The sequence below is a fragment of the Mastigoproctus giganteus genome, chromosome 5 (genome assembly GCF_048544385.1).
Source record: "Mastigoproctus giganteus isolate SK-2022 chromosome 5, ASM4854438v1, whole genome shotgun sequence".
Classification (NCBI taxonomy): Eukaryota; Metazoa; Arthropoda; class Arachnida; order Uropygi; family Thelyphonidae; genus Mastigoproctus; species Mastigoproctus giganteus.
Window position 1 is genome coordinate 69,391,893 of NC_143579.1, and position 26,921 is coordinate 69,418,813.

Here is a 26,921-nt window from a genome sequence, read left to right on the forward strand (position 1 = left end):
TAACAGTCAGGTAGCTTGTGGGGCTTAGTGCTTGAGGGGAGCTGCTGTACGAAAATCATAACAATGGCCAGTCATTGACAACGATACTAAGGTACAGGGAAATAAAAATTAATAAATAAATAACACCACCCCTACAACTTAGATTTGGGCCCGGGTGCCAAGCGTATTTCGAGGCCAAGCGATATTCTTGTGATATATAGAGCACTCTTGTAAAGTGATTGAAATTATTTCCTTTTAAGTTCCTACATTTCTATCAACAGCCTTTCTTTAAAACTAGTTCTATACTTGAAAGCCACAAGTTAGAACACAGAGAGGAAACACACCTTTCTTTTTCCTATATTTCTAGTTCTACTAATCAACTAACACTTCAACCGCTTGGCCTCCGAGTGGCACTGCTCCTGCCTCCCCGTGGCAGGGCTGGTGATCTGGGGGAAAAGTTATCCTCCAGGGCTAAAAGGAGTAACAGTGGATGAAAACGACTATCCAGCTCTAGAGCCTTCAAACTCAAGGCCAGATAAACCCAGTGATGATGAATTAAGCCAACCAAAAAGGCTCTGAAGAGAAGTGCAGTGCAATGAGAGGCCAAACTTTCTGGTGATATACTCTCTCTCCAACCAGCCTGTCGGCAAATTATTACCATTCGTCATCCAAAGATTTTTGGAATCCATTGCTGGAACACCAAAAATGGTTAAATGACTGCAATCCGGAGACCTATTAATTGAAACAGCCAACTCCAAACATTCCGAGTGGCTGCTCAAAACAACGACATTCGGTGGCCTGCCAGTATCTATTACTCCACACAATGCCTTAAATTCCTCGAAAGGCGTTATAACCGAATGGGATCTACTTACAATATCTGAAGAGGAATTAGTTCAAGAACTGAGTAATCAAAAAGTAATCAATGCCAAACGCATAATGACTAAAAAAGATGGAAATCTCGTCCCAACTAGGTCAATCATTTTAACTTTCAGTACCCCGGATTTGCCATCCTCAGTAAAAGCTGGCTATTTAAACTGCCGAATTCGGGCTTATATCCCTAATCCCATTCGTTGTTTTAAATGCCAAAAAATATGGACATTCCCAACAAGCATGCAGAGGAGAAGCAATTTGTCCTATTTGCGGTTCCAAGGAACATACACAAGCAGACTGTTCAGCATCAAGTCCGATTTTGCCCCAACTGCATAGAAAGTCACCCAGCATTTTCAAAATATTGTGAAATGTGGAAAACAGGGAAGAAAATTCAAAAATATAAAATTGAACACAAAGTCACATACCCTGAGGCACGCAGACAGGTTATGTTGACCATGCCCAGTCGTTCATATGCATCTCACACTTGAAGCTTTAATTCAACAGCAGTACAAACAGATGTATCAATACCTCCCAGCACATCTATGGCATCACTTAATTGGGTTAAAAATACATTATCTAACTCAGGAAAAGACACACATCAAACTAAAACCAGTGAATCGACCAACACTCCAATCAGCATCCCAACTGATACTCGGACAATCCCGCTTGACAAAGAAAAATTAAAAACTACTAAAGACAACAAGAAACCTGAATCATCCACCAATAGTATGGAAGTAGATGTACACTCAGATCATGAAGAACCCATACTAGAACTTCATGCAAATGACACTATGGATACTGGACGCCCCAGCTTCCCAAAAAAAGATCAGAAAAAGTGGTCCTCAAACAAAAAACAGTCAGATGAATCATCCTCAACTAAACCTAAATGAACCACAGTATCTTACAATGGAATTGCAGAGGTTTTCGTTGCAACACTGACAATATTCAATACCTAATTAACCGACATTCTCCAGTTGCCTTCTGTCTACAGGAAACTTACCTAACCTCACAAATTTCTCCTTTGATAAAGAACTATTGCCTTTATCGAAGAGATCGAAATACAGCTAATGCTGCCCATGGTGGTGTAGCAATCCTAGTAAACTCGAAGATCCCAACTAAACATATCCCACTCCAAACTGAAATAGAAGCTGTTGCTGTTCGTATAATTCTCCATACTGCAATAACTCTTGTCTCAATCTACCTACCACCAAACCATACTTACTCTTTAAAAGATCTTGAAGACCTCTTTATACAGATACCTCCACCTCTCTGTATATTAGGGGACTTTAATGGGCACCACCCATTATGGGGCTCTCCTAAATTGGATAGATGGGGCCGGCTAATTGAAAGTTTTTAGAGGCACTAAATCTCACCATACTCAATACTGGTGCACCGACACACGTACAGCTCCCAGCAGGACACACTTCAGCAATAGATCTCTCAATTTGTTCACCAGTACTAGTCCCAACCATAGAGTGGTATGTAATAAACGATCCCATGGGCAGTGACCACTTCCCAATAGTGAGCAACTTTCTGAAAGCAAAGACTGCTTTAACTCAACCCCACAGAAAGTGGAAATTTGTCCGAGCATACTGGGCAAAATTTCAGTCATCAATCGACCTTGATGAGGAAAAAATCCACCTCCAGCATATTGATGATGTGACAGATTACATCACGTCGCATCTTCTAAATGTGCTAAAGACACGATACCACTATCAAATCCCCCGGGCCGAAAGCATTATAATTACTGGTGGAATGACAAATACACCACAGCAAAGAGAGCAAAAAATAAAGCCTGGAATTTGTTTTGGCAATGTCCGAGCACAGTCAATCTCATTAATTATAAGAAATTAAGGGCAAAAGCACGCTTCATACAAAAGCAAGCAAAGAAAGAATCCTGGACCCGTTTTGCCTCCAGTTTTCACAGAAATACTGATCTCAAAATAATATGGAAAAAAATTAGACAGCTGTCTGGTAAGTTTTCTACCATACCTTCTCCAATCCTCTCCTGGAATGGGAAAGATCTCTCTAATCCTGTAGATATAGCTAATGCTTTAGGCAATACTTTTGCAGAAATCTCAGCAACATCAGCCTATACTACTGCATTCCAAAGAATTAAAAACACTAAAGAAAAGCATGCTATTCACTTTCAAACTGCCCGTCTTCTCCTATATAACAAACCTCTGCAATATTCTGAACTTTTAAATGTCATTAAAACCGCCCACAATGGTGCTGCCCAGCCAGATGGGATTTATTATGTCATGCTACAACATCTTGATGACAAAGCTTTGTGCCGCATCCTGGTCTTTTACAATTGCATATTTTTAGAAAATGTTTTTCCAGCTTCTTGGCATCACTCTACAGTTTTGGCATTCCTGAAGCCTGGAAAATATCCATCCAACCCCAGTAGCTATAGACCCATATCTCTCTCTCAAGCTGCCTCAGCAAAATTCTTGAGAAAATTATCCACAGAAGACTAGTCTGGATCATTGAGTCGGAACAGCTAATGAGCCATAGTCAATATGGCTTTCGTCAAAATAGGTCATGCTTAGATCTTATAGTCAAGGCTGAATTTGCCATCCGTAATGCTTTTGTCAAACATGAACATCTAGTAATGGTTTCAATAGACATAGAGAAGGCTTTTGATACCACCTGGTGGTATGGTATACTTAGTGATCTTTGCCTTCTCAGACTATGAGGCAATCTTCCTATATTTGTTCAGAACTTTTTACATACCAGATCATTTCAAGTTCGATACCAACATGCCCTTTCCGCAACTTTCATCCAGGAAGAAAATGTTCCACAGGGATCAGTACTGAGTGCCACTCTTTTTGCTCTGAGAATAGATTCTATCACTAAGCAGCTTCCAAATACAGTTGAGACTTACCTTTATGCAGATGACCTTTCCATCTCCTGTCATTCTCAAAACATGAGGTCTATTGAAAGACAGCTTCAGATATCACTCTTAATAAAATTCAACAATGGGCGAGCCTCAACGGCTATCGGCTCTCACAGCAGAAACAGTTGCTATTCATTTTTGTAGACAATGCAAACTTCATCCAGATCCTGAACTTCAAATTTCTAACGTCTCTGGCCCGGTCACCAGCAACATCCGATTTCTAGGATTAACCCTTGACAATAAGTTAAATTTCATGTCTAAAAAAGTTAAACATACTAAGAGCTTTATCTGCCCAAACATGGGGTGCAGATCGGGTACCTCCCTTCTTCGGTTATACAGGGCATTAATCAGGTCCCTTCTTGATTATGGTGCTCCCATCTATGATTCTGCCAGAAAGAGTGCATTACGCTGGCTTGATCCCATTCAACACAGTGCTTTGAGAATTGCAGTTGTTGATGCATTCAGAACATCGCCAGTACATAGTCTCTACATTGATGCTCACGAGCCCCCACTAACTTTACACAGGAAAACACTGTTACTGAAATATGCTGTCAAGATACAAAGTTGTGCCAATCATCCAGTTCAGTCATACCTTTTCAACCCACCGTTAGAAAACCTATACAGAAACAAACCTAGCATAGTAAAACCAGCTGGTCTTCGCCTTTTTGAACTGACGCAGGTTTGGAATATTTTCATCCATTCCGTAAAGCAAGTAGCAACTTATACTCAACCACCATGGGCTCCTCCTCCTCTTCCAACCTGTGACACTTCCTCTGTCAATGGAGAAAGAATACTTTGCAAGCATCAAATGTCAACCAAATTCATGCAGTTCACACTCAAAGATATACTGATTTCTCCCCAATTTATACAGATGGCTCTAATTCAAATGTTGGAGCAGCTGCAGTGTTTCCGAATACAATTGTATCAGTTTCCCTTCCATCAGAATTTAGTATATTTTCTGCTGAATTATATGCAATCAAACTAGCTTTAGAAAATCTCTATTCTGACTGTTCCTTAAAATCTGTTATTTACACTGATTCCCTCAGCTCAATCATGTCGTTATGTAATTCCTCAGATAAAGTTCACCCTGTTCTAGATGAAATCAGAAGCTTATTACTGCAAATTAAAGAACGCAACCAACTGGTCACTTTTTGCTGGATTCCAGCACATTCCGGTATTTTAGGCAATGAACTGGCCAATAAAGCTGCAAAAAATCCAACTACCTTAGATTTAACCAATATCCCTGTTCCAGCATCAGATTATGCACTAACCGTTCATGCTACTTGCCTATCACAATGGACAGCACTCTGGCACTCTCAGACTAATAATAAACTCTTTCAGTTTAAACATGATCCGAAAATTTGGCGCTCCAGTGTCTGTACATCGAGACGAGAAGAAGTAGTCCTTTCAAGGGCAAGAATAGGACATACCCATCTGACCCACCTTCATTTACTCACAGGAGATGATCCACCACAATGTACACATTGTTCTAACAATTTGACTGTAAAACATATTTTTATTGGCTGCCCCTATTATAAACAAGATAGAAGTTCATCCTTGATCTCACTGGTTAACCTTCATAAACCAATAACTCTTGAAAATCTCATTGGTGATAAGGCAAATATTTCTGAATTTTTTGACTTCCTCAGGCAAACTGGGACTTTTAATTATTTCTGATTTCAGATTTTCTTCTGATTTATGGAAAACTCATGTTTTAATATAATAAGTGAATAGGCACATTATAGCCTTAGCAGCTTATGTGCCATTAAGCCTCCATAACAACAACAACAACAACTTATATTTGGTTTCCTCACCAAGCGTAAACGTCAGCCCCTTGCTTTCTCTTAATATGATATAGTGCCATAAAAAGTCAAAAAGGAAATATTTTTTATTTTTAATAAAAAGGAAATAAGATTTTTTGAAGATGAGGGAATAAAGTGGGGGATTAACTGCAACTTGTCTATGATTATCTCAGTACAAAAGCACCAACCAGCACAGAATCCAAAAGGTCGTTTTCCGCCGCTAATTAAATATGTACAAAAATTAGATCCAATTTAAACGATAAACCTATTGAGTTTCTTAAGAGCTAACTTTATTCGGACAGGTAGTGTGGATGCTTATTTTTATGTTTTTAGAATAACTGTATGTTTAATAATTTTTGCTAGAATATTTATTATTGTAATAAAAATTTGATTTAAAACGTGTATTCAAGTAATTACTTGTTTCTTCCTTACTTTATTGCACCTAATTGTCATCAAAATTTATTGTGAAAAATACCGATATCCTTTTTTCATAAATTAAAAATACCAAAATACCAGTTAAGATTTTTACCGGTATTACCATGGCATAAGCTTTCAGCATCGTTTCTACAAGATAAACAAATTTTGCCTTTAACACTGCCTAAGAAATTAGCAGTAAGAGATTATAAATTAGCAATCATGGCTTCAAAAGCTTTCTATGTTGATTAATTAATTTGTTTATTCTTAATTTTACTTTTTAAAGATCATTTCAAATCTCATAACTGTAACTGACCTTCATGACTTTTCTGATTTGCGGGTCATTAAAAATGCTTTCTCAGAACTTTCTTTATTAACGTTTAGAAATTTTCCATTTAGTGTAGAAATCAGACACAATCTGTACTCATGATTGTTATAAAATATTTCATGAATCTTAGTTTGATGTGGAAAGGCAGAAAGAAAATTTTCTCTTAGTTTGCAAGTGGCTGATCATTTGGATGCATTCAAAAATTAATTTTTTTGTTGATTTTTTTTTTTTTTTTTTTTTTTGTAAAAATGTATATCTCAGTGTTGTCTCAAATAATTAGTGAAGTTGTATTTAAAATAGTAGTACACCTGTTTGTTCATGCTGTGATTTTATTATATTAATTTATATTATATAAAACGCTTAGGTATGCTCCCCAAATTTTCCAACTGCTAATTGTTGCCAGCACCCGTTCGCGTGGTTCACCTCGCATGACAACCATACCAGGCATTCTTTATTAATTTTTGTACTAACATTTGTAGAAGAAATGCTAATGAAACATTAGAGGAGAGATCTCATAGTCTAAAACTGTGGAGTGCGACCCCCAGAGGAGTTGTGGAAATTTTTAAATAAATTTATTTCTGTGTATATAAAAGCTAAAAATATGTTGTTAAAATTGCTTTTTCAATACTGTAGGTGTAGAGACCTTGCTATTCGAACTAAGTCTGAGATACGAATGAACCCTACTGCCCACCGCACCTTAATTTGTTCACTGGCTATGGACACACAAAAAGCAGCTGACTAGTACGACTTCTCAGTATGTATTGATACTTCTACTCAATTAATCCCTTACGGTAATCCCTTTAGCTGTTAATTCATGCTTCCTACAGGACAAATTCTCTAATTGCCTGTATTGTATTGCCTAAAAGTCAGAGGTGCGAATGTGTGGGAGCAGTAAATATACATAGCAAGTGTGTCGCACGCAGGCGCGGTGCTAGGGTTTTTGGCACCCCTAGACAGAAATGTATTTGGTGCCCTTGAGATACTTTTATTAAATATTATTATAATAAAAATTTTGAATTTCGGTGCCCCCAGATGTTTGTGCCCCTATGCCCTGCTTATCATGCTTACTGTGTTCCGTCGGCTCTGGTTGCACACAAGCTTTATTCTGCTTCATAATTGAGTGCATTCTCCTTGCTGCAATAAAAATTATTTCAATAATGCATGGAGAAAAATACAGCAATGATTTAAAACCCATTCCTCTGTCCAGAGACACAGTTTCGAGGCATCTTACAGTCATCGGACAACATAAAATTCAATTTATTAAATCGACTGAGAGAAAGTCCAATTTTTGCAATACAATTAGATGAATCCACAGATATTTCAAACCTTGCTCAACTTATTGTATATATTGGATACTGCTACGAGGAAGATATTTTGGAGAATTTTCTATTTTGCAAAGCTTTGGAAGGAAGAATGACGGGCCAGAAGGTTTTTAATGTTATAAATATATTCTTTCAAACAAATAATCTAACGTGGAACAGTGGTGTTGTGATTTGTACTGATGGCTGCATTAACAGGAGAAAATAATGTTTTAAAAGGTAAAGGAAATTGCTCCAAATATCGTTTTTAATCATTGCATTATACATAGGGAAGTATTAGTTGCCAAGGAAATGCAAACTGATTTGCATGAAGTTTTGAAAGTCGCAGTATGTGTGACCAACTTTATTGAAAGTAGAAGAAGCTTAAATAGCAGACGTTTCACTATACTTTGTAATGAAATGGGATCCGCGTATGAAACGCTTCTTTTATATACGAAAGTGAGGTGGTTACCCAGTGGTAAAGTATTGCGACGTCTTTTTGACTAAAACATGAAGTGTTATTGTTTTTATCAAATACAGATCAGAATCTTGCTCAATTGTTTACAATTAAAAAAATGGCTTGGAAATCTTAGCTACCTTGTTGATATATTTGAAAAACTTAATGAGTTTAATTTAAGGCTGAACAAGGACAGGGAACTCAGAATATTAGTACTCAGAAGCTTTCAAAAAAAAATTAACCTTTGGAAAACTGAATTTGAGCAAAATAATACTGAAATGTTCCCATGTTTTTCTGATTTTGTTAATAGCAATAATATTGACATTTTACAATTTAGGGATGTCATTGCCACCCACCTAACAATTCTAATTAATAATTTTTCCAAACGATTTAATATATCTCCAGAAAAAAAAGTTGTATTGGATTCATGATCCCTTTATTTTTGAAACTTCATGTCCCGAAATTACCATTCAGCAAAAAAGATCTCATCGACCTGTCATCTGACGTGCTCGTTTCAACACTACTTGTGAAACATTTTGCTTTCTCTTTGACATGAGTATCCAAAATTATCGAAAATGGCGATACAAAGATAGCTTTCGGGTCTACATATTTATGTGACATTCGTTTCTCAAAATTAACAGCTATAAAAACAAAACAGCGTTCCAGACCTGATACAGACGATGACATGAGATTAGCATTTTCAAACATTGCATCCAAATATTATCGGTTATCCAGGCTCATCCTTCTCATTAATTGTTTTGTTTTGTAATTGTTCATTTTTTATTGTTTTGTAATCTTAATTGAAGAATAAGAATTTGATTTGTTGTTTTTGCTGTATTCAAAGAAAAAAATTAAACAATTATTTTAATGTGCAAATTAAAAAGGAAACAATTTTTTTTTTATTCCTTTCTCAGTACTCAAAATTTTCTAGTACATAATTTATAAAATGCCATTTTTCTTCTCTAAAAATCTTGTCATCATTGAGGGTTTACATTGAGGGGTTGCATCAATTTTATATTTAATAAAGGGGGTCGCAAGCAAAATAAGTTTGCATGTCACTGGTCTAAGAGACCAAAACAAGACTCTATGACTACGAAGAGGGACAGAAAACATTGAAGAAAGAGAAGTAAGATTGGAAATGAGAAGATGTGAGAAATACTGTAGGACTAATCAAATAGAAGTACCGGATGCGAATAATCAGCAAGCTGCAATTAATGTGAAAGAGCACGACATGGAAAATGTGTTACAGCTGTGAGTATTGCAATGCAAGATATTGGGGACATGAGTTAAACACATTGAATAAATACACTAAATGCTGTTGTGATGGAAAAGTTTCACTTGACCCACTGTCTGAGACACCTACTCTATTATGAGAGCTGCTTACAAGGGATACATGTAGTAGCAGTGGAATGTGATGCAAGAAAGCAAGTGTATGAGCTTATGCAGCATCAGCCAAAAAAAAAAAAAATCACACCATTTCCTCCAAATTGCCTGTCCAGTTCCTCCTTAAATTTATTTAACCTATCAACTTCCACAACGACAGATGGAAGTTTGTTCCAGCAATTAACCACCCGCTGGCTAAAGGCAAATTTCCACACATCTATTCTACATCTGTCTTTTCTTAATTTGAATTTATGACCCCTTAGGTTCGTAATCTGAACAAGTGGAAGGATCCCATCAGAATTCAGCGTGCTCAACCCATTCAAAGCCTTATACACCTCAATCAGATCACCGTGCAGGTGCCTAGTCTCCAGCCACTGCATTTGCAGAACTTAAGCCTCTCTTGGTAAAAGGATCCCTTCATTCCCCTCACCAATCTTGTTGTCCTTATCTGTACACGCTCAAGCAAATCTACATCCTTCCTTAAATGAGGCCTCCAGACCTGTATGCAGTACTCAAGGCATGGCCTGACCATTGTCTTATACAGAGAGACAATCACTTCCTTTTCCCTGCTAGCAAAATTCCTATATATCATTGACAAAACCCCATGACCTGCTCTGGCAGCCTGTCTGCATTGCTCAGAAAACTTCATATCTGACTGCACAATTACTCCAAGGCCTTTGTATAAATATAGTGCAAATGCATCAGAAATACATAGCTATATCTGAATAAATCAGAATATTGGTAAAACGGCATCGTTTTAAGTTATATCTCATATTGTGAATACCTTCACAACGAGTTGCCATGATATTGCACTACTTCGAATAAGTAACGCTTCACCTAAGGAGAAGACTAATGTTACTTATTCTCAGATGGATACCACCACCCAGACGGCACCGTTTCAGAGCTATTTGGCCCTTCTTCGGTGGGTGGGTAGGTACCCGAGTGATGCAACGATGGCAAAACAGTTATGAAGTATAACTCCACAATATGAGAGATGCCTGATGGTGTATCATATGTATTTAGACTCAAGCGTTTAGGGCATAAGCCTCAAGCTATGAAGGAGTCTAGACTATGTATAAATATAGTGCAAATGCATCAGAAATACATAGCTATATCTGAATAAATCAGAATATTGGTAAAACGGCATCGTTTTAAGTTATATCTCATATTGTGAATACCTTCACAACGAGTTGCCATGATATTGCACTACTTCGAATAAGTAACGCTTCACCTAAGGAGAAGACTAATGTTACTTATTCTCAGATGGATACCACCACCCAGACGGCACCGTTTCAGAGCTATTTGGCCCTTCTTCGGTGGGTGGGTAGGTACCCGAGTGATGCAACGATGGCAAAACAGTTATGAAGTATAACTCCACAATATGAGAGATGCCTGATGGTGTATCATGTATTTAGACTCAAGCGTTTAGGGCATAAGCCTCAAGCTATGAAGGAGTCTAGACTATGTATAAATATAGTGCAAATGCATCAGAAATACATAGCTATATCTGAATAAATCAGAATATTGGTAAAACGGCATCGTTTTAAGTTATATCTCATATTGTGAATACCTTCACAACGAGTTGCCATGATATTGCACTACTTCGAATAAGTAACGCTTCACCTAAGGAGAAGACTAATGTTACTTATTCTCAGATGGATACCACCACCCAGACGGCACCGTTTCAGAGCTATTTGGCCCTTCTTCGGTGGGTGGGTAGGTACCCGAGTGATGCAACGATGGCAAAACAGTTATGAAGTATAACTCCACAATATGAGAGATGCCTGATGGTGTATCATGTATTTAGACTGAAGCGTTTAGGGCATAAGCCTCAAGCTATGAAGGAGTCTAGACTATGTATAAATATAGTGCAAATGCATCAGAAATACATAGCTATATCTGAATAAATCAGAATATTGGTAAAACGGCATCGTTTTAAGTTATATCTCGTTGTGAAGGTATTCACAATATGAGATATAACTTAAAACGATGCCGTTTTACCAATATTCTGATTTATTCAGATATAGCTATGTATTTCTGATGCATTTGCACTATATTTATACATAGTCTAGACTCCTTCATAGCTTGAGGCTTATGCCCTAAACGCTTGAGTCTAAATACATGATACACCATCAGGCATCTCTCATATTGTGGAGTTATACTTCATAACTGTTTTGCCATCGTTGCATCACTCGGGTACCTACCCACCCACCGAAGAAGGGCCAAATAGCTCTGAAACGGTGCCGTCTGGGTGGTGGTATCCATCTGAGAATAAGTAACATTAGTCTTCTCCTTAGGTGAAGCGTTACTTATTCGAAGTAGTGCAATATCATGGCAACTCGTTGTGAAGGTATTCACAATATGAGATATAACTTAAAACGATGCCGTTTTACCAATATTCTGATTTATTCAGATATAGCTATGTATTTCTGATGCATTTGCACTATATTTATACATAGTCTAGACTCCTTCATAGCTTGAGGCTTATGCCCTAAACGCTTGAGTCCAAGGCCTTTTTAATTTTCTACCACCCTAAGTGTAGTACCACACAGTTGGTACGTTTCTCTGGGGTTACTTCTACCCATATGCAGTACTTTGCATTTGTCAAGGTTAAACTTCAGTTGCCACTTCTTAGCCCATCTGCCCAAATTTTCTAGATCCTGTTGCAGTAGCACACTGCCATTACTGTCATTAACAACCCTGCCAACCTTTGTATCATCTGCAAACTTCGACACTAAGCCTGATATACCTTCATCAATATCACTGATAAATATACAAAGCAACAGTGGACCCAACATCGAACCCTGTGGGACTCCACTAATAACATTAGTCAACGAAGAGCAGCACCCATTGATTACCACCCTCTGTCTTCTCCCACTCAACCATCCTTTTATCCATTGTAGCAACTTACCCTTAATACCATTCTGCTCCAATTTGTACAATAGTCTTCCCTGCGCAACAGTGTCAAAAGCTTTCCTGAAATCCAAATATATGATATCAAAATTATTTTTTGCATCCAGTTCCTTTGTAACCACATCATAATATCCTATCAAATTTTTCAGACAAGACTTTCCCTTAAACACACGCTGTGTCTGAATTATTGCTGCAGTCTTGTCTAGATGATCCTGCAATGCATCTTTAACCAGTGACTCCATTATTTTACCTGGAACAGAAGTTAAACTACTGTAATTACTCGTGTCACCCTTCGATCCCCCTTTGTGAATTGGGGATACATTTGCACATCTCCAGTCTGTGGGGACCTCCCGTGAGTCCAAGCATGCTCTCATAATTATGGCTAAGGGTTTGCTTAGTTGCTTTGCCACCTCCTTTAATATAACTGGATAGATTCCATCCACCCCAGGTGCATTTCTTATGTTTAAATTCAACAATTTCTCCTCCACTTTGCTCTCAGTTATTACAAAATCATTAAGCACCCTGCTACAATTTGATAACCTTCTGCCATTTTCAAACCTTAATAACTCCTCTATGTGTGAATGTAGATGCAAAATACTCATTCAGTTTGTTTGCTATCTGAGCAGGATCATCAACAGTCGAACCAATGATATCAAGTGGACCAATTAGATTCATCCCCTTCATTTTAGAGTTTATATAAGTAAAGAAATCCTTGCTGTTTTTTTTAGCATACTTCGCCAAAGATTTCTCGTAATCTGCCTTTGCCTGGCTAACCTCCTTTGTGACCTGATTACAGACTAACTTATATCTGCCATAGTCTTCTGAGTCGCTTGATAATTTATATGCATCCCATGCATTTTGCTTCTCTGTCACGAGTCTCATTAGTTCATTTGGTAACCATTTAGGCCTAAACCTTGATATTTCTTAATAGGAATGAAACTTTTAGTAGCTTCCATGATTAATTCCTTGAATGCTTCCCACTTAGAATTTACTGTTGGTAACATCGTCAGTTGATCCCACTGTACAGAATTTAAAAACTGTCGGAGACCACTGTACTCACCTTTACGGAAGCATAAACCCTTCCCTTTACCCCTGATAGTAATTATATCTTTAAGTAAATCCCACATGAGTACACTGATCACTGCAACCTAGTGGTTCCTTTATCTGCAAATTCTTAATACACGAATGATCACTGCTGATAACCAGATCAAGAGTATTACCCTCTCTGGTTGCCTCTCGAACATGCTGCTGCAGAAAACAATCATCCAATAAACCCACAAAAGCCTTGTTAGTGTGTGAGTGACCAAACCCACAAATTCCAGTTAATATCCAGGAAATTAAAATCCTCCCATTATAAGACTCTCTGATTTACTGGCCCACTCTATTTCTCTGCTCATTACTCATTATACTCATCGGATTCATTAGGCCTATAACACACTCCTACTCTTATTTTTGCTTTTGCAGTGTTTGTCACACCAAACTGACTCAACAGTGCACTGTTCATCTATATCAACTGGATGCACTTCTTTTGATTTTATGTTTTTCTTAATTAACAGCATGACACCTCCTCCCTTCCTATCCTGTCTATCCTTTCTGTACACATTGTACTCCCCAAATTCCAATATGAAGCAAATAACTACAGAGAACATATACGAGAGTACAACTCAGCAATGGTGTTCACATCAATGGGTGCAAAGATTAAATCATCACCTGGAAATGTTCCATACTGTTTTAGAATACACTGCCAGATTTACCATTTGGTCTCACTGCTATATCCAAATGAGGCAAATAAGCCAGGATACGGACAACTTTATTTTCGATTCTTTTGAAGCAACAACAAAATTTGAAAAACAAATCAAACCAAGGGTATATGGCCAAAGTAATGCAACAGTTGGACAAGATTGTTAAGAGACAATATTATGCTCCTACATCCAAAATGGAGGTTGCTGCAATACTTGTTGGAGAAGATGGGGAACCACTTGCAAATAGAGACATATGCATACATCCCGTAGGTGACTTCTGTAGATTATAACACTGCTAAACAAGAATGGTGAAGACTGAGGGGTCTAGATTAAACTATTTACACCATAATCAGAAAGATGGCATTTGTTACGCCGGGTACATCTAGTTAAATAATATTTATTTAGTTGACTAAATTTTAGCTGTTAAAATTCAAATTTTCCTTGTTTTATTTGCCATTGACATAATACCTGCAATTTTCATAAACATTGTAATATACTTAGATCCATAGCTGCCATCTCTCTCTGGATTTACGTTGGAGAATCTGCGTTTTTTCTTTAATTTCTCCCCTTCTCCTTTTGCTGTTTTAATATTGTCAGTAACAAATAATTTTTTTTCTTTTTGAAAAAGAAAAAAATGAATAAAACTATGTTAAAATTGGAATTTTTTTTTGTTTTGTTTTAAATTTGCACTTCATATTTTTTTTCCCCCTGTTAACACATTGGATGTCAGGGATGCCGGTGTACTTAGCAAAACAGTTAATATCCACTTCCATTTTGGAAGTCGATTACGATAGCAGGCTAAATCAGAAGGATGATTCAGACTTAAGCATTTCTCTGCCAGAATCATGGAAGTCTAAAACAAGAGGCAAAGATTCTGTGGGTTGTTTTTGTTTTTTGTTTAGTGTGGAAGAAATTTATTGCTGCATGGTGAACAAGTTCCAATTTAAAAATCCTGAGATAGCACAAATTTCATCAATTGATAGTGCATAATTTTTATGCGGAGACATTTTCAATACTTCTTGTGTATCATTTAAGATAGGAAATTGATGAATTAATAGATATTTTGCAGTACATTTATAGTGAATGAACGGGTTATTGACATTGCACCATGTTTTGTTCATAGTGAACTGCCAAAGTATATAATTGGCATCGTTTTAATTGTATCTCACATTGTGAATACCTTCACAATTGCCGTGGTATTGCACTATCTTGAATAAGTAACGCTTCACCAATGGAAAAGACTAATGTTACTTATTCTCAGCGGATACCACCACCCAGACGGCACAGTTTCAAGGCTTGTTAGCTTATCCTTGGTGGGTGCGTAGATTGTCAATTGTGACAATCCAGTTGTGAAGATTAACTCCACAATATGAGAGATGCCTGATGGTGAGCAGTAGTATAAACTAAGGTGATTATTTTGCATAAAGCATGAGACTACGTGTAAGGTTCACTAGTGAGTGCCATTGCACCATGTTTTATTCATAGTGAACTGCCGATGTAGATAATTGGCATCGTCTTAATTGTGTCTCATATTGTGAATACCTTCACAACGAGTTGCTATGGTATTGTACTACCTCCAATAAGTAACACTTGATTGTGTTTGGCATAAAGGTCTTTTACATAAGCTGCCATCTTATCACTTGCCACCTTTTTTGTAATTGGGAATCAAAGTTTGCTCACTATCGGTGATGGTAGACAACTCTGTCTTCTAACTTTTCCATTAATGCAGGTGTTCCCAAAGTTTCAGTTCTTTCTCCCGCTCTTTTTCTCTTGTATATTTATGACCTTCCATTAACCGGAAATCCATAGTTTTGCAGATGAAAGCCCATTGCATTCCACCTTCCAGTTTGAGAAACCTGGCCCTGCACAAACAACTTCAATTTCTCGAATATCTACTAAATGCTGATCTCCAGATAATTCTCCAGTGTGGCAAAGATAATCTAGTTGATTTCAATCAGTCTAAAAGTCAATCCTGTCTTATATCTTGCAAAAAGGTTTCTTCTGCTCTTGTGCTTATCTTTGATGACATTCATATTTTTATACAACGTCATATATATTTCAATTAGGGATTACTCTGACTTCTAATCTCTCTTGGCATAAGCACATCACAAATCTTGCTTTCGGCGTTATCTTTTTCCAAACAGTTGCTCACTCTTTACGAATTGCATATCCATCCCAACATGGAATATTGTTTCTGCATCTGGGCAGTGGTGCCAAAACTTCTCTCAGGTTTCTTGATTCCATTCAAAGGACAGCAGTTAGGTTAATTAATGATACTTCTGTAGTAGAGTCTCTGCACTCAGTCTCGTAGACATTGTTTTTGCTAAATGTCTTCTCTGTAGAAAATTCCACAGGTGCTGTCTTCTGAATTACTTCTGTAATTCCCGCTCTCTTTTCCAGACCAGTCCAAATGCATGGTGCAACCAGCCATCATCCTTTTACTGTCAAACTTCACATTCACTGAACAAACTTTTCTTCTTCCACATTTATTTTTACGACTTACATTTTCTGGAACAACCTCTGTTAACACGTATTTCCTGAAAATTACGATCTATGGAAATGTAAGTCTAATGCCAACATGTATCTTTCATATTCTCGACCTTCAACCCATGCACAGTACTAAATACAATAATAGGTTCTATTACTTCTTGTGCTTGAGGTTTTCATAATAAAAAAAAAAGTTTTTTAAACTCAACTTAATATGTCAATTAAGCCAAAATAAGGCAAAAATTTCCAAAAAAAAATTCCATTTCCAAGAACTCAAAAATATTTCTGCAGCAGCCTTGAACCATCAGTGGCTGCTGGCAGTAGGCCCATAAGTCACTCAGTTTAACCTGGATTACCAATGAGAACAAACTAGGTGCTCACTAATAAAGAAAGAAAGAAGTAGTTGTCCTTTCCTTGCCTTAAGTAGCCTTTCATGAGTTTTCCAAACATATGTGGGTTTCAGCTAATGAGTTTCTTAGTAGTACTTTGCTCTGGAGTGAGTATTTTTGTGGATTTTGAAATTTTTGTGAAAGAAAACTGTACATAAATTCTTTAAAAATTATTTGTTCTTATTTTGGATTTAATGCACAACTTTAATAATATTGTGAGGAAGTCAAATCAGTTTATTTATTTATTATTTTTTTTTTAATTTCTAAATTTTTTTTAGATTGGTAAAAAAAATTTTAAAATATATTAAAAAAATTAATAAAAACATGTCCCTTTTTGATGTAATAATGTCTAGTGTCTGCATATAAAGTTTTGCTTGTCAATTTTATCCATTTCTTGATGTGTGAAGTACAGAGATTTTCTTCAGTTTTGGCTTTTGTAAGCCTAAATTGACAATAGAGTTAATAGGTGTTATATCTCTCTCTCTCTCTGGAAACACACAGAAAACAGGTGGCAGCATGTACTAGAAAACTTAAGTTTGTGCATTAATAAATATCTCTTGATGATTATTTGATATTTAAATCCTTTCTTGTTAACAATTGCAACACTTTTTTTTTCTGGCATTTCAAATTGAAGCAAAATAAACATACAGTATCTGTTTTAGAGGTATTGCCAGCTCTTTAATTGCATATTTCCAAAACCCTTTGTTGAAGCTATCATTTAAAACTCTGGTTCCTAACCTGTGGACGTGACTACCAGGTGGTTGCAAAGTGTTTTTTGTGGAGTCACTGCGGTTATTTTTAGTTGCAATTATTTTTATAGGAAATTTCACCACGAAGGTTTTCAACACTTATTTATGGCATATGGCTACACTGCAATATTATACTAGTGGTTGTAACACTGATTTTTGATAAATGAAAGGAAGTAACTTAAGGTCCACTGCAGTGGATACTTAAAAAATTAAAAGCCTGCTGTGTTCATACATATTAAACATTTTATATTATTTTAAATTATTTGTTATGCCTGGCCTTTAATATTTTTTCAAATATCCGGCGTGGCAGACCTTGATTCACCCCCTAAAAATAAAATATACAAATGCAGTGTTATCGTTAGAATAAAATTCTATGTTACAAATAGTAAACTTGAAAAACTTGAAAAAAAAGTACACGGTCAAAGGGAGTGGTCCTTTAGGCACCTCAGATCACAACTTGGTGATTGTCTCTTCTCCAATGGAGCCTTTATCTCATGGCTGTTCCCAACCTCGTGTTGTTTGGGATTTGAAGAATGCAAAATGGGATGACCTGCGAGATTTCTTTTCCTTGGTCGGATTACTGTTTCAAAACTTCTGATGTCAACATTTGCTAAGATCTTGTCAGTGAAATTATTCTTGTATGAATGGAATCCTTTATCCCACACTCCACTTTAAAATCTTGTCCTTTATTTAAACCTTGGTTTTCCAATAAATGTTGTAAGGCTGTTCAAGAGAAGAACGTTGCATATAGTAATTTGCTTGTTTCCAATTCTTCAGTTTTGTTTTCTGCCTACACCAAAGCTCGCAACAATTGTAAAGCAGTTATTAATCAGTCCAAACTAGTTTTGAACAGGCTAAGAGTAGAAAACTTTCTTCTTGCCCCAGTGGTAGCTGAGCATTCTGGTCTCTTGCCAAAGCTATTGGTTGCAATTTTTGGCCATCTCTGCTCCCACCTCTGTCAAAACCAGATGGTACTGTTGTCACTTCAGCCAAGGATAAAGCTGACTTGCTAGCATCCCATTTTTCTTCAAACTCTTTTATTAATGACCTTGGTAAAACACCTCCCACCATTCCCAACATGCCCATTCAATGCCTCCTGTGATCTTCCGTCAAAAGGATGTCAGAAGGATTTTGACGAATCTTGATGCTAAGAAAGCTCCAGGTCTTGATGGTATTTCTCCACTTCTTCTCAAAACCTGTGCTCCTGAACTTACTCCTGTTCTTTGCTGCCTTTTTTCACTTTCTTATTCCTATGGTGTTTTTCCTTCTGCTTCCAAATATGCTCACATCCAACCAGTTCCTAAAAAGGGTGACAAATCCCTCATATCCAATTATCATCCCATGCAATTACTTCTACTCATTCGAAACTAGTGGAGAAATCAATTAACTGCCAACTCTTAAACTACCTAGAAACCTTCCATCTGATCAACGATCGTGACTATGGATTCAGTCAGTTTTGATCCACTAGTGATATTCTGGCTTATGTTGCCCATTTATGGACAAATTCAATGGAACAGTTCGGTGAAACACAAGCAGTTGCTCTTGACATCTCAAAGGCTTTTGATTATGTTTGGCATAAAGATCTTCTAAACCAGCTTCCATCTTATGGTTTGCAAACTGCTTTTTGTAATTGGTTATCCACTTTTCTCTCTGACCACTCACTGAGGTTGATGGTAGATGGCTCTCTGTCTTCTAACTTCTCCACTAATGCTGGTGTCCTCCAATGTTCAGTTCTTTCCCCCACTCTTTTCCTCTTGTATATTAATGACCTTCTTCCATTGACTGGAAATCCTATCCATAGGTTTACCGATGATATCACATTGCATTCCACTTTCCATTTTGAGAAACCTTGCCCTGCTCAATCAGCTTCAACTTCTCAAATATCTGCTACCAATTCCTTAAATGCCAAACCCCAGGTAATTCTCCAGTGGGGCAAAGACAACTTAGTTCATTTCAATCATTCTAAAATTCAGTCTTGTCTTATACTGAATGAGTATTTTGCATCTACACTCACACATGAGGAGTTATTAAGGAAGAGAAATGTCAGAAGGTTATCAAATTGTAGCAGGGTGCTTAATGATTTTGTTATAACTGAGAGCAAAGTGGAGGAGAAATTGTTGAAGTTAATAAAGGCACCTTGGGTGAATGGAATCTATCCAGTTATATTAAAGGAGGTGGCAAAGGAAATAAGCAAACCTTTAGTCATAATTATGAGAGCATCCTTGGACTCAGGGGACGTCCCCACCGATTGGAGATGTGCCAATGTATACCCAATTCAAAGGGTGAATGGCACTGACACTTGTAATGGTAATGACACTTGTAATTACAGACCAGTTAGTTTAACTTCTGTTCTGGGTAAAATAATGGGGTCACTGGTTAAAGATGCATTGCAGGATCATCTAGATAAGACTGCAGCAATAATTCAGACTCAGCATGGGTTTGTTAAGGGAAAGTCTTGTCTGACAAATTTGATTGGATAATATGATGTGGTTACAAAGGAACTGGATTCAAAAAATAATTTTGATATCATATACTTGGATTTCAGGAAAGCGTTTGACACTGTTGCGCATGGAATACTACTGTAAAAATTGGAGCAGAATGGTATTAAGGGTAAGGTGCTACAATGGATAAAAGCGTGGTTTAGTCGGAGAAGACAGAGGGTGGTAATCAATGGGCACTGCTCTTCATGGACTAATGTTATTAGTGGAGTTCCACAGGGTTTGGTGTTGGTCCCACTGTTGTTTTGTATATTTATCAGTGATATTGATGAAGGTATATCAGGCTTGGTGATACCAGGCTCAGTTTGCAAATTATACAAATGTTGGCAGGGTTGTTAATGACAGTAATGGCAGTGTGCTACTGCAACAGGATATAGATAAGTTGGGCAAATGGGCTGAGAAGTGGTAACTAAAATTTAACATTGACAAATGCAAAGTACTGCATATGGGTAGAAGTAACCCCCAGAGGAATGTACCAACTGTGTGGTACTACACTTAGGGTGTCAGAAAATGAAAAAGACCCAGTGGTTTGCAAAAGTGATTCAGGGGGTTTACACTAAAAATCCTATAATGCCGTCTGCTTAGATTTACATAGGTATATTATTGTAAACTACAAAATATAACTAAAAAGAAAAAATAAAGAATTGCTGAAGAAACTACAACTCCCAAAATTCTTTATAATTAGTTTACTATCTTAATGTATATCATGTTAATTAAATATGTTTTCCATACTAAATTTTTTTTTTTATTCTCAAGGACCATTGTTATGTACAGGTACTTTTTTATTTATTTTTTATTTTTTTAGAACCTATAGTGCTTAGATACCGTGCATGGGTTGAAAAGTTGAAAGAAGATACACTGATGTGCAAAACTTAAGGACCAGTCAGGTTTTCACCTGTCGCTTTTCATAGAAGTGGCCTGGATATGGGAAAAGCATTCCAAAGGAACCTAGTTGCGGTACAGAAATGATGAAGGAAACAACACCGACACAACAACGGAAACAAAACGGTACAGAGGGACTTTATTCAAAAATGGCAACATAGCACTGGCTGCCATGATACAAATGCATCACTGCCAAAGATGGAACAAAGGGAAGAGGTGGTTCTCAGTAGGAGATATGGCCACCCCTAATGTCGATGCAGGCTTTGCACTGCCTGTCCATACTTAGAATAGTGTTGTTGATAAGTTCTTGCGGTAACATCGTCCATCCCTCTGTCAGCGCCATCTTCAACTGGTGAACATTTTCTGGTGGGTTTGGATGTGCCACTAGGCATCTCCCAGTGTCCCATATGTGTTTGATGGGATTTAGATTGGTGGAACGGGTAGGCCAATCCATACAAACAATGTCCTCAATTTCCAAAAGCATATCAACAGCTGCAGTGCGATGGGGTGTGGCGATATCATCCATAAACACGAATTTGGGGCCAATGGCACCTCGGAACAGATGCACACGGGGAAGGGTTACCTCAGTACAGTAGTGTTCACTGGTTACGGTACCACCTTCCAGTATCTGGAGTTGCAAACGTCCATCCAAGATAACGCCTCCCCAGACAAGAACACCTCGACTGCCATATCAATTCCTTTCGGCAATGTTTACGGGATGATACCGTGTGCCAACCTCTTGCCAGATTAGCTGACGTCCACAATCCCTGCTAAGACTGAATCTGCTCTCATCAGTAAAGAGTACCTTACCCCATTGCCCTGCTGTCCAGTCCTTGTGTTCGATGCACCACATTGGTGTCTCCAATGTGCAGGTGTTAAAGGCACACAGCGTACTGGCCGTCGGGCAAACAGTACACCTTTGTGGAGTTGCCTGGCCCCAGTAAAATGCGATATCCTGCATCCTGTGCAGCTGGTTTGCAATGGATCCCACTGTCTGGTGTTGGTCCCTCTTAACCTGTAGGAGTATATAGCAGTTTCGTGGACGACCACCACTGGTCCTTCGAACAGCTGTACCCATCGTTCTGAAGGCCAGCCACGCACGTGAGATGATGCTATGGGCGATACCGAACTCTGCAGCCACCCTCCTCGCACTTCGAGCTTCCCAATTATTCGACCCCGGGTAAAGTCATCCAGATGTTGTCTACTGGCCATTTCGTTGTGTGTAGCACTGTATGAAACCAATCAAACGTCTGTAACAGTTGTGCTCATTCGGTAATTTGCACATGACTGCTGAACTTCTGCTTTTATCTATTTACTTGAGGCATCTCCGTAGCCAGGTGGGCAGGAGCAGCAGTGCGTAGCACACACGCTTCTTGATTAGACCGGAGTTCGAGCCCATGACCACCAAATACGGAGGATGCAGAAAGGTCAGGGAATGACCACCGCATATCCCTGGAGCAATATGGTCTTAGTTGCTAGTGCTCCTAAAAACCAAATAACAAATAACTGTTTACCTGAGCCCTCTCATCACGGTTCAAATTTTTGCATGCACCAGCTTTCTACTGAACGGCCACAGTTATGCAAATCACCACATGCTGTTTCATTTGATTTTGTGGTTGTAACCTTTAGAAATAGTGTTGGTCCTTACGTTTTTGTACTTGTTGACATTAGACTTGAACTTCTGTTGATTATAATTTTCAGGAAATACATAAGATGGAAGGTTGTTCCAGAAAACGGCAGGTGAATGAATAAACAAGGAAGATGAAAAGTTGGTTCTGTGAGTTTGAACTTGGACAGTAAAAGGATGTTGACTGGTTGCGGCACGTGTTCAGATTGCTTTGAAAGAGAGAACGGGAATTATAGAAGCCAATTCAGAAGAACAGTGCCAGTGGAATTATCTATAGAAAGGTCTATGAGACAGAGAGTGGAGGGACTCTGTTAGAGATGAGACTGTCTGTATGGGTAGCACAGTGGTATCATCACTGTCCCCCTCAGTTAGTCAGTCTTGGGCGTAGATAGCAGGGTTTCCCCCAGAAACTGGGATTTTTTGTCCAGAAAAACTGGCAAATTGACCAGAGAACACACGCTATTTACAGACCCAATAATTATATGATCATTTACGGGTGATCCTAATATCATAATTTTTTTTTTTGTTAAAAATGAGACATTAATTAACCTAACTGCCCTCTTTTGAATTGAATCTAGAAGCCTGAGAGAGGTTTTGGGGTCCCCAGATATGGGAACAATATTCCGTGGTAGGGCAGATATGGATATGTACAGAGTGAACATCAATTTGGAAGAAAAGTAACACCAAGAGAAAACCAAGTTTTTTAGATGCAGAGGAAGCAATATTTGTAATGTGCTTGTGCCAAGAGAGATTAGAAGTCAGGGTAATCCCAAGATCTTGCTTAGAAATAGGAGTGTCATCGAAGATAAACATAGGAACAGAAGAATCCTTTGTGTGAGATATAAGGCCGGACTGAGTTTTAGAAGGATTGAAATTAAGTTGTCTTTGTCCCACTGGAGAATTACCTGGAGTTTGGCATTTAAGGAATTGGTAGCAGATATTTGAGAAGTTGAAGCTGATTGAACATATTTATTTTTAAAACTAATATACAGAAACATATTTCGTTTAATAACTTTCACACACATGGCAGCATTTAGTTTCTGAATGCTGTTATAAGAAAATCAGCAATTAGGTTACAAAAAAACCCCAGTTATAATAATAAAAATACTGCCATTATAATAGTATTAATTTAATGTTACAGAGCAAACATTGCATTTATTGAAAAACATACAAAATTGTTCATGCTCATTTTCATTTGGTCAAGTTTTAATCTTCTGTTATTCTGGCAAGAAATTCATTTGTTAGACAATTTCTTGCCAGTACTGGTATGATACTAATTCTGGATTCAAGGAGACTCATAATTTGATATGGGAATCATTCTAATTTTGCATAATATTCAAATTTCATAAGGCATTCAGTAGAGTGATTTTTTTTCTGGGCTACACTTTAAAAGTAGTCCAATGAGGAAATGTAATGAAAATATAAACTGTAAACATGCCTTTCACCATATATATCTGTCATTAAAATTGTTTTAATTTAAAAAAATATGTGGGCAAGATGTAGGTTCATAACAACATGGAAGTGGATATACTTCACTTTGGTCAGCTGCTGCTGCCAAAGGTATTTTAATAGCTCTGTAATCAAAGAGACTCGTTTCATAAGACGTTCATTAATTGTATTACTGATATGTATAATGCTGATCTTTTTATGTACTATAGTTGAAAATTTATTTTAATAAATTAAATGTGTAATTTGTTTTATGATTTTTAGGATGGAATTATAGATTTTTCAGAAGTGGATATCATTCTCATTTCAAATTATCACAGTATGATGGCTCTTCCATATATTACTGAAAGAACAGGTTTCAAAGGAGTTGTTTATGCCACTGAGCCTACTCTTCAAATAGGAAGGTAAATGATTTGTTTATTGACTTTACAATGATTTCAATAAATTGTAAAAAATAAAATTATGGCCAAGGAAGTTGCTAAATGTGAGCCACATTTAGCAACTTCCTTGTGTAGATTAAACTGGTATAAAATTAATAGGTGTTTTTTTTTTTTTTTTTTGAGTTCTATGGGTGCAGATTTTTTCTTGAAACTGGTTACATTTCTATAATCAGTCTTCAGTATGAAACTAGTTGCACTTGTGTAAGCAGTATAACTAATCATCAGAAGCCTTCTGTAAGTCATTTTTTGATTTACCTTTATTGTCTCAACATGAGTCTCCTTGAATGATCCTAAATACCAGCCTTTTAGTTCTTTCTTTAAGCTTGGGAATAAGATAGGGGGGAAAGTATGGTGAGAGATTTTCAGGTTGAGGGATGGCAGCAATATCTTTGCACCTTTCTGTTTATATATTTTACTACCTTTCTTAATATATTTAATACATTTCTGTTAATTACAATTACAGAATAATGGCATTGTGCAGTCTGGCATTATTATGATACAAAAACCATTTGTTTGTATTGAAACTCAAGACAGTTTTACACAAATTGAATAGCAGAGCTTTTTCTGTGGAACTTTGACATATGCTTGCTTATTCAATTTTATACCACATGGCAGTAAGTGCATGAAGAGAATATGTTTGCATTCAAAAAACAAAACTATTATTTGCTTCTCAGCAGAATGGATGATTTGAAACTTTTTGGGGTATGGTGAATTTGCATGTTTCTGCTCACTTTGCACTTGTTTAGATCATAATGGTAAATCCATGTCATGACATTGGTCATTAATAGACTTCAATTACAGTGGAATCTCATTAATACAAAGTTCAAGGGGCGGACCTAAATTTTCATGTTTTGTAATAACGCGGTCCCCCAAAAGTGTCAAAATTTTAGTTTTTTTTTTTTTTTTTTTTGATATTATTATTATTTATTATAATAAATAATAATATCAAAAATAAATTAATAAAATAAAATAAAAACAAAAGCTTTGTCTAACAATACAGTAATAGGAATAACATATTTTTTAAAGATTTTATTTTATTTGTAAGATAAACTAAGAGAAAAGCAATATTAACAGAAATGAAAATATTGTGCAGTATATATTTTGATATATACAATATTTTAGTATCATGCTAAAAAGGAGACATACAAACCATTAACTTTTTAATAAATTAATCTAATTTAGAGAAAGAATCCAGTCGTTTGCACAGTTTTTGTCCTATATGCATTTTTAACTACAGCACAGACGTTATCAAATGCAATAGTTGTTTCTTTATCAACGTTACTGCAGTACAACACATTCTCTATTATGTTCAATGCATTTTGGGCATCTTTTTTTAGATGGCAGTGTGCACGCTTCTTCACTTTTGCTGTCGCTGGTAATAAAAACATCAATTGTTTTGTTTGGTACCCAGCAGCTCTTCTGGTGTTGGTGTTGCAGTGGTAGCAACTTCATCATCCACCTTCACAAACTCTTTAAATTCGCCAATAAAATCCATATACTCCTTCAAATTCCTCCATTCCTCACTGTTGCTATCACATTCGTCTGCTGGACCATGTTTTTCGATGATGTTCTCTCCAATGCCACTCTTTCAGCAGTTGATTATTACACTTGATGTAATACTTTCCCAAGCAATAACAAGATTACGGATAGCATCCAAGACATTCCAATTTGGCTGCAAATTGTTCCCTCCTATGTTGCGGATCAAGTACCTTATCAGGTGGGCTCTGTATGCTCTCTTGAGGTTATAAATAATACCTTGATCACTGGTGGTATTGGTGTGGGTAAAAACAACAGCTATATAATGTCAACTTAAGTGTCTCAACAGAATGTGCTGTAAATGGTCTAGAATCATCAAAATGTTCCTTTTTTCTGAGGACATCCTTTTGTCCAATTTTGATAACCAAGACTGAAAAATTTTGACCATAAACCAAATCACTGGGAAGTTGGTTAACTGCTTTAAAACATCTTTTCTTGGAAAACTTACCAATCACAAGTGGGCGTAGTTTTGTACTGCCATCTGAACAGCAGCATAATAGTGAGCCTTTGTTTACTTAATTTTCCACCATGACAAGACTTTCCTTGAACAGCAAATGTTTTGTTTGGCAGCAAATTATAAAATAAACTTGTCTTGTTAAGATTAAAAATATCCTTTGCCTCATATTTTTCAAGGATGAACCGTACGGACCACAACCAGTCTGTAGCCTTTTTTTTTTTTTTTTGTCGATAATGTACGTTGCTGCATTTGAAGTTGCTAATCCCAAATTGCTGAGCTAGATAATTTGCCTTTTCTTACAAAATCAGACCTGATATTGGCAAAT

At 37.0% G+C, this 26,921-nt stretch overlaps 1 protein-coding gene across 8 annotated transcripts in view; it reads left to right on the plus strand.

The window, feature by feature from the left end:
* Positions 1-26,921, plus strand: part of IntS9 (integrator complex subunit 9) — a 370,946-nt gene that overhangs the window by 40,573 nt on the left and 303,452 nt on the right. For 7 of the 8 annotated variants that reach the window (XM_090373281.1, XM_090373278.1, XM_090373279.1 and 4 more), the window contains exon 5: positions 24,428-24,567. In XM_090373281.1, the coding sequence (XP_090229407.1) occupies positions 24,428-24,567 (140 nt within the window). Of the gene's footprint in view, positions 1-6,931; positions 7,047-24,427; positions 24,568-26,921 lie in introns of those variants that run through there. The other variant, XM_090373285.1, reaches the window with a different exon arrangement.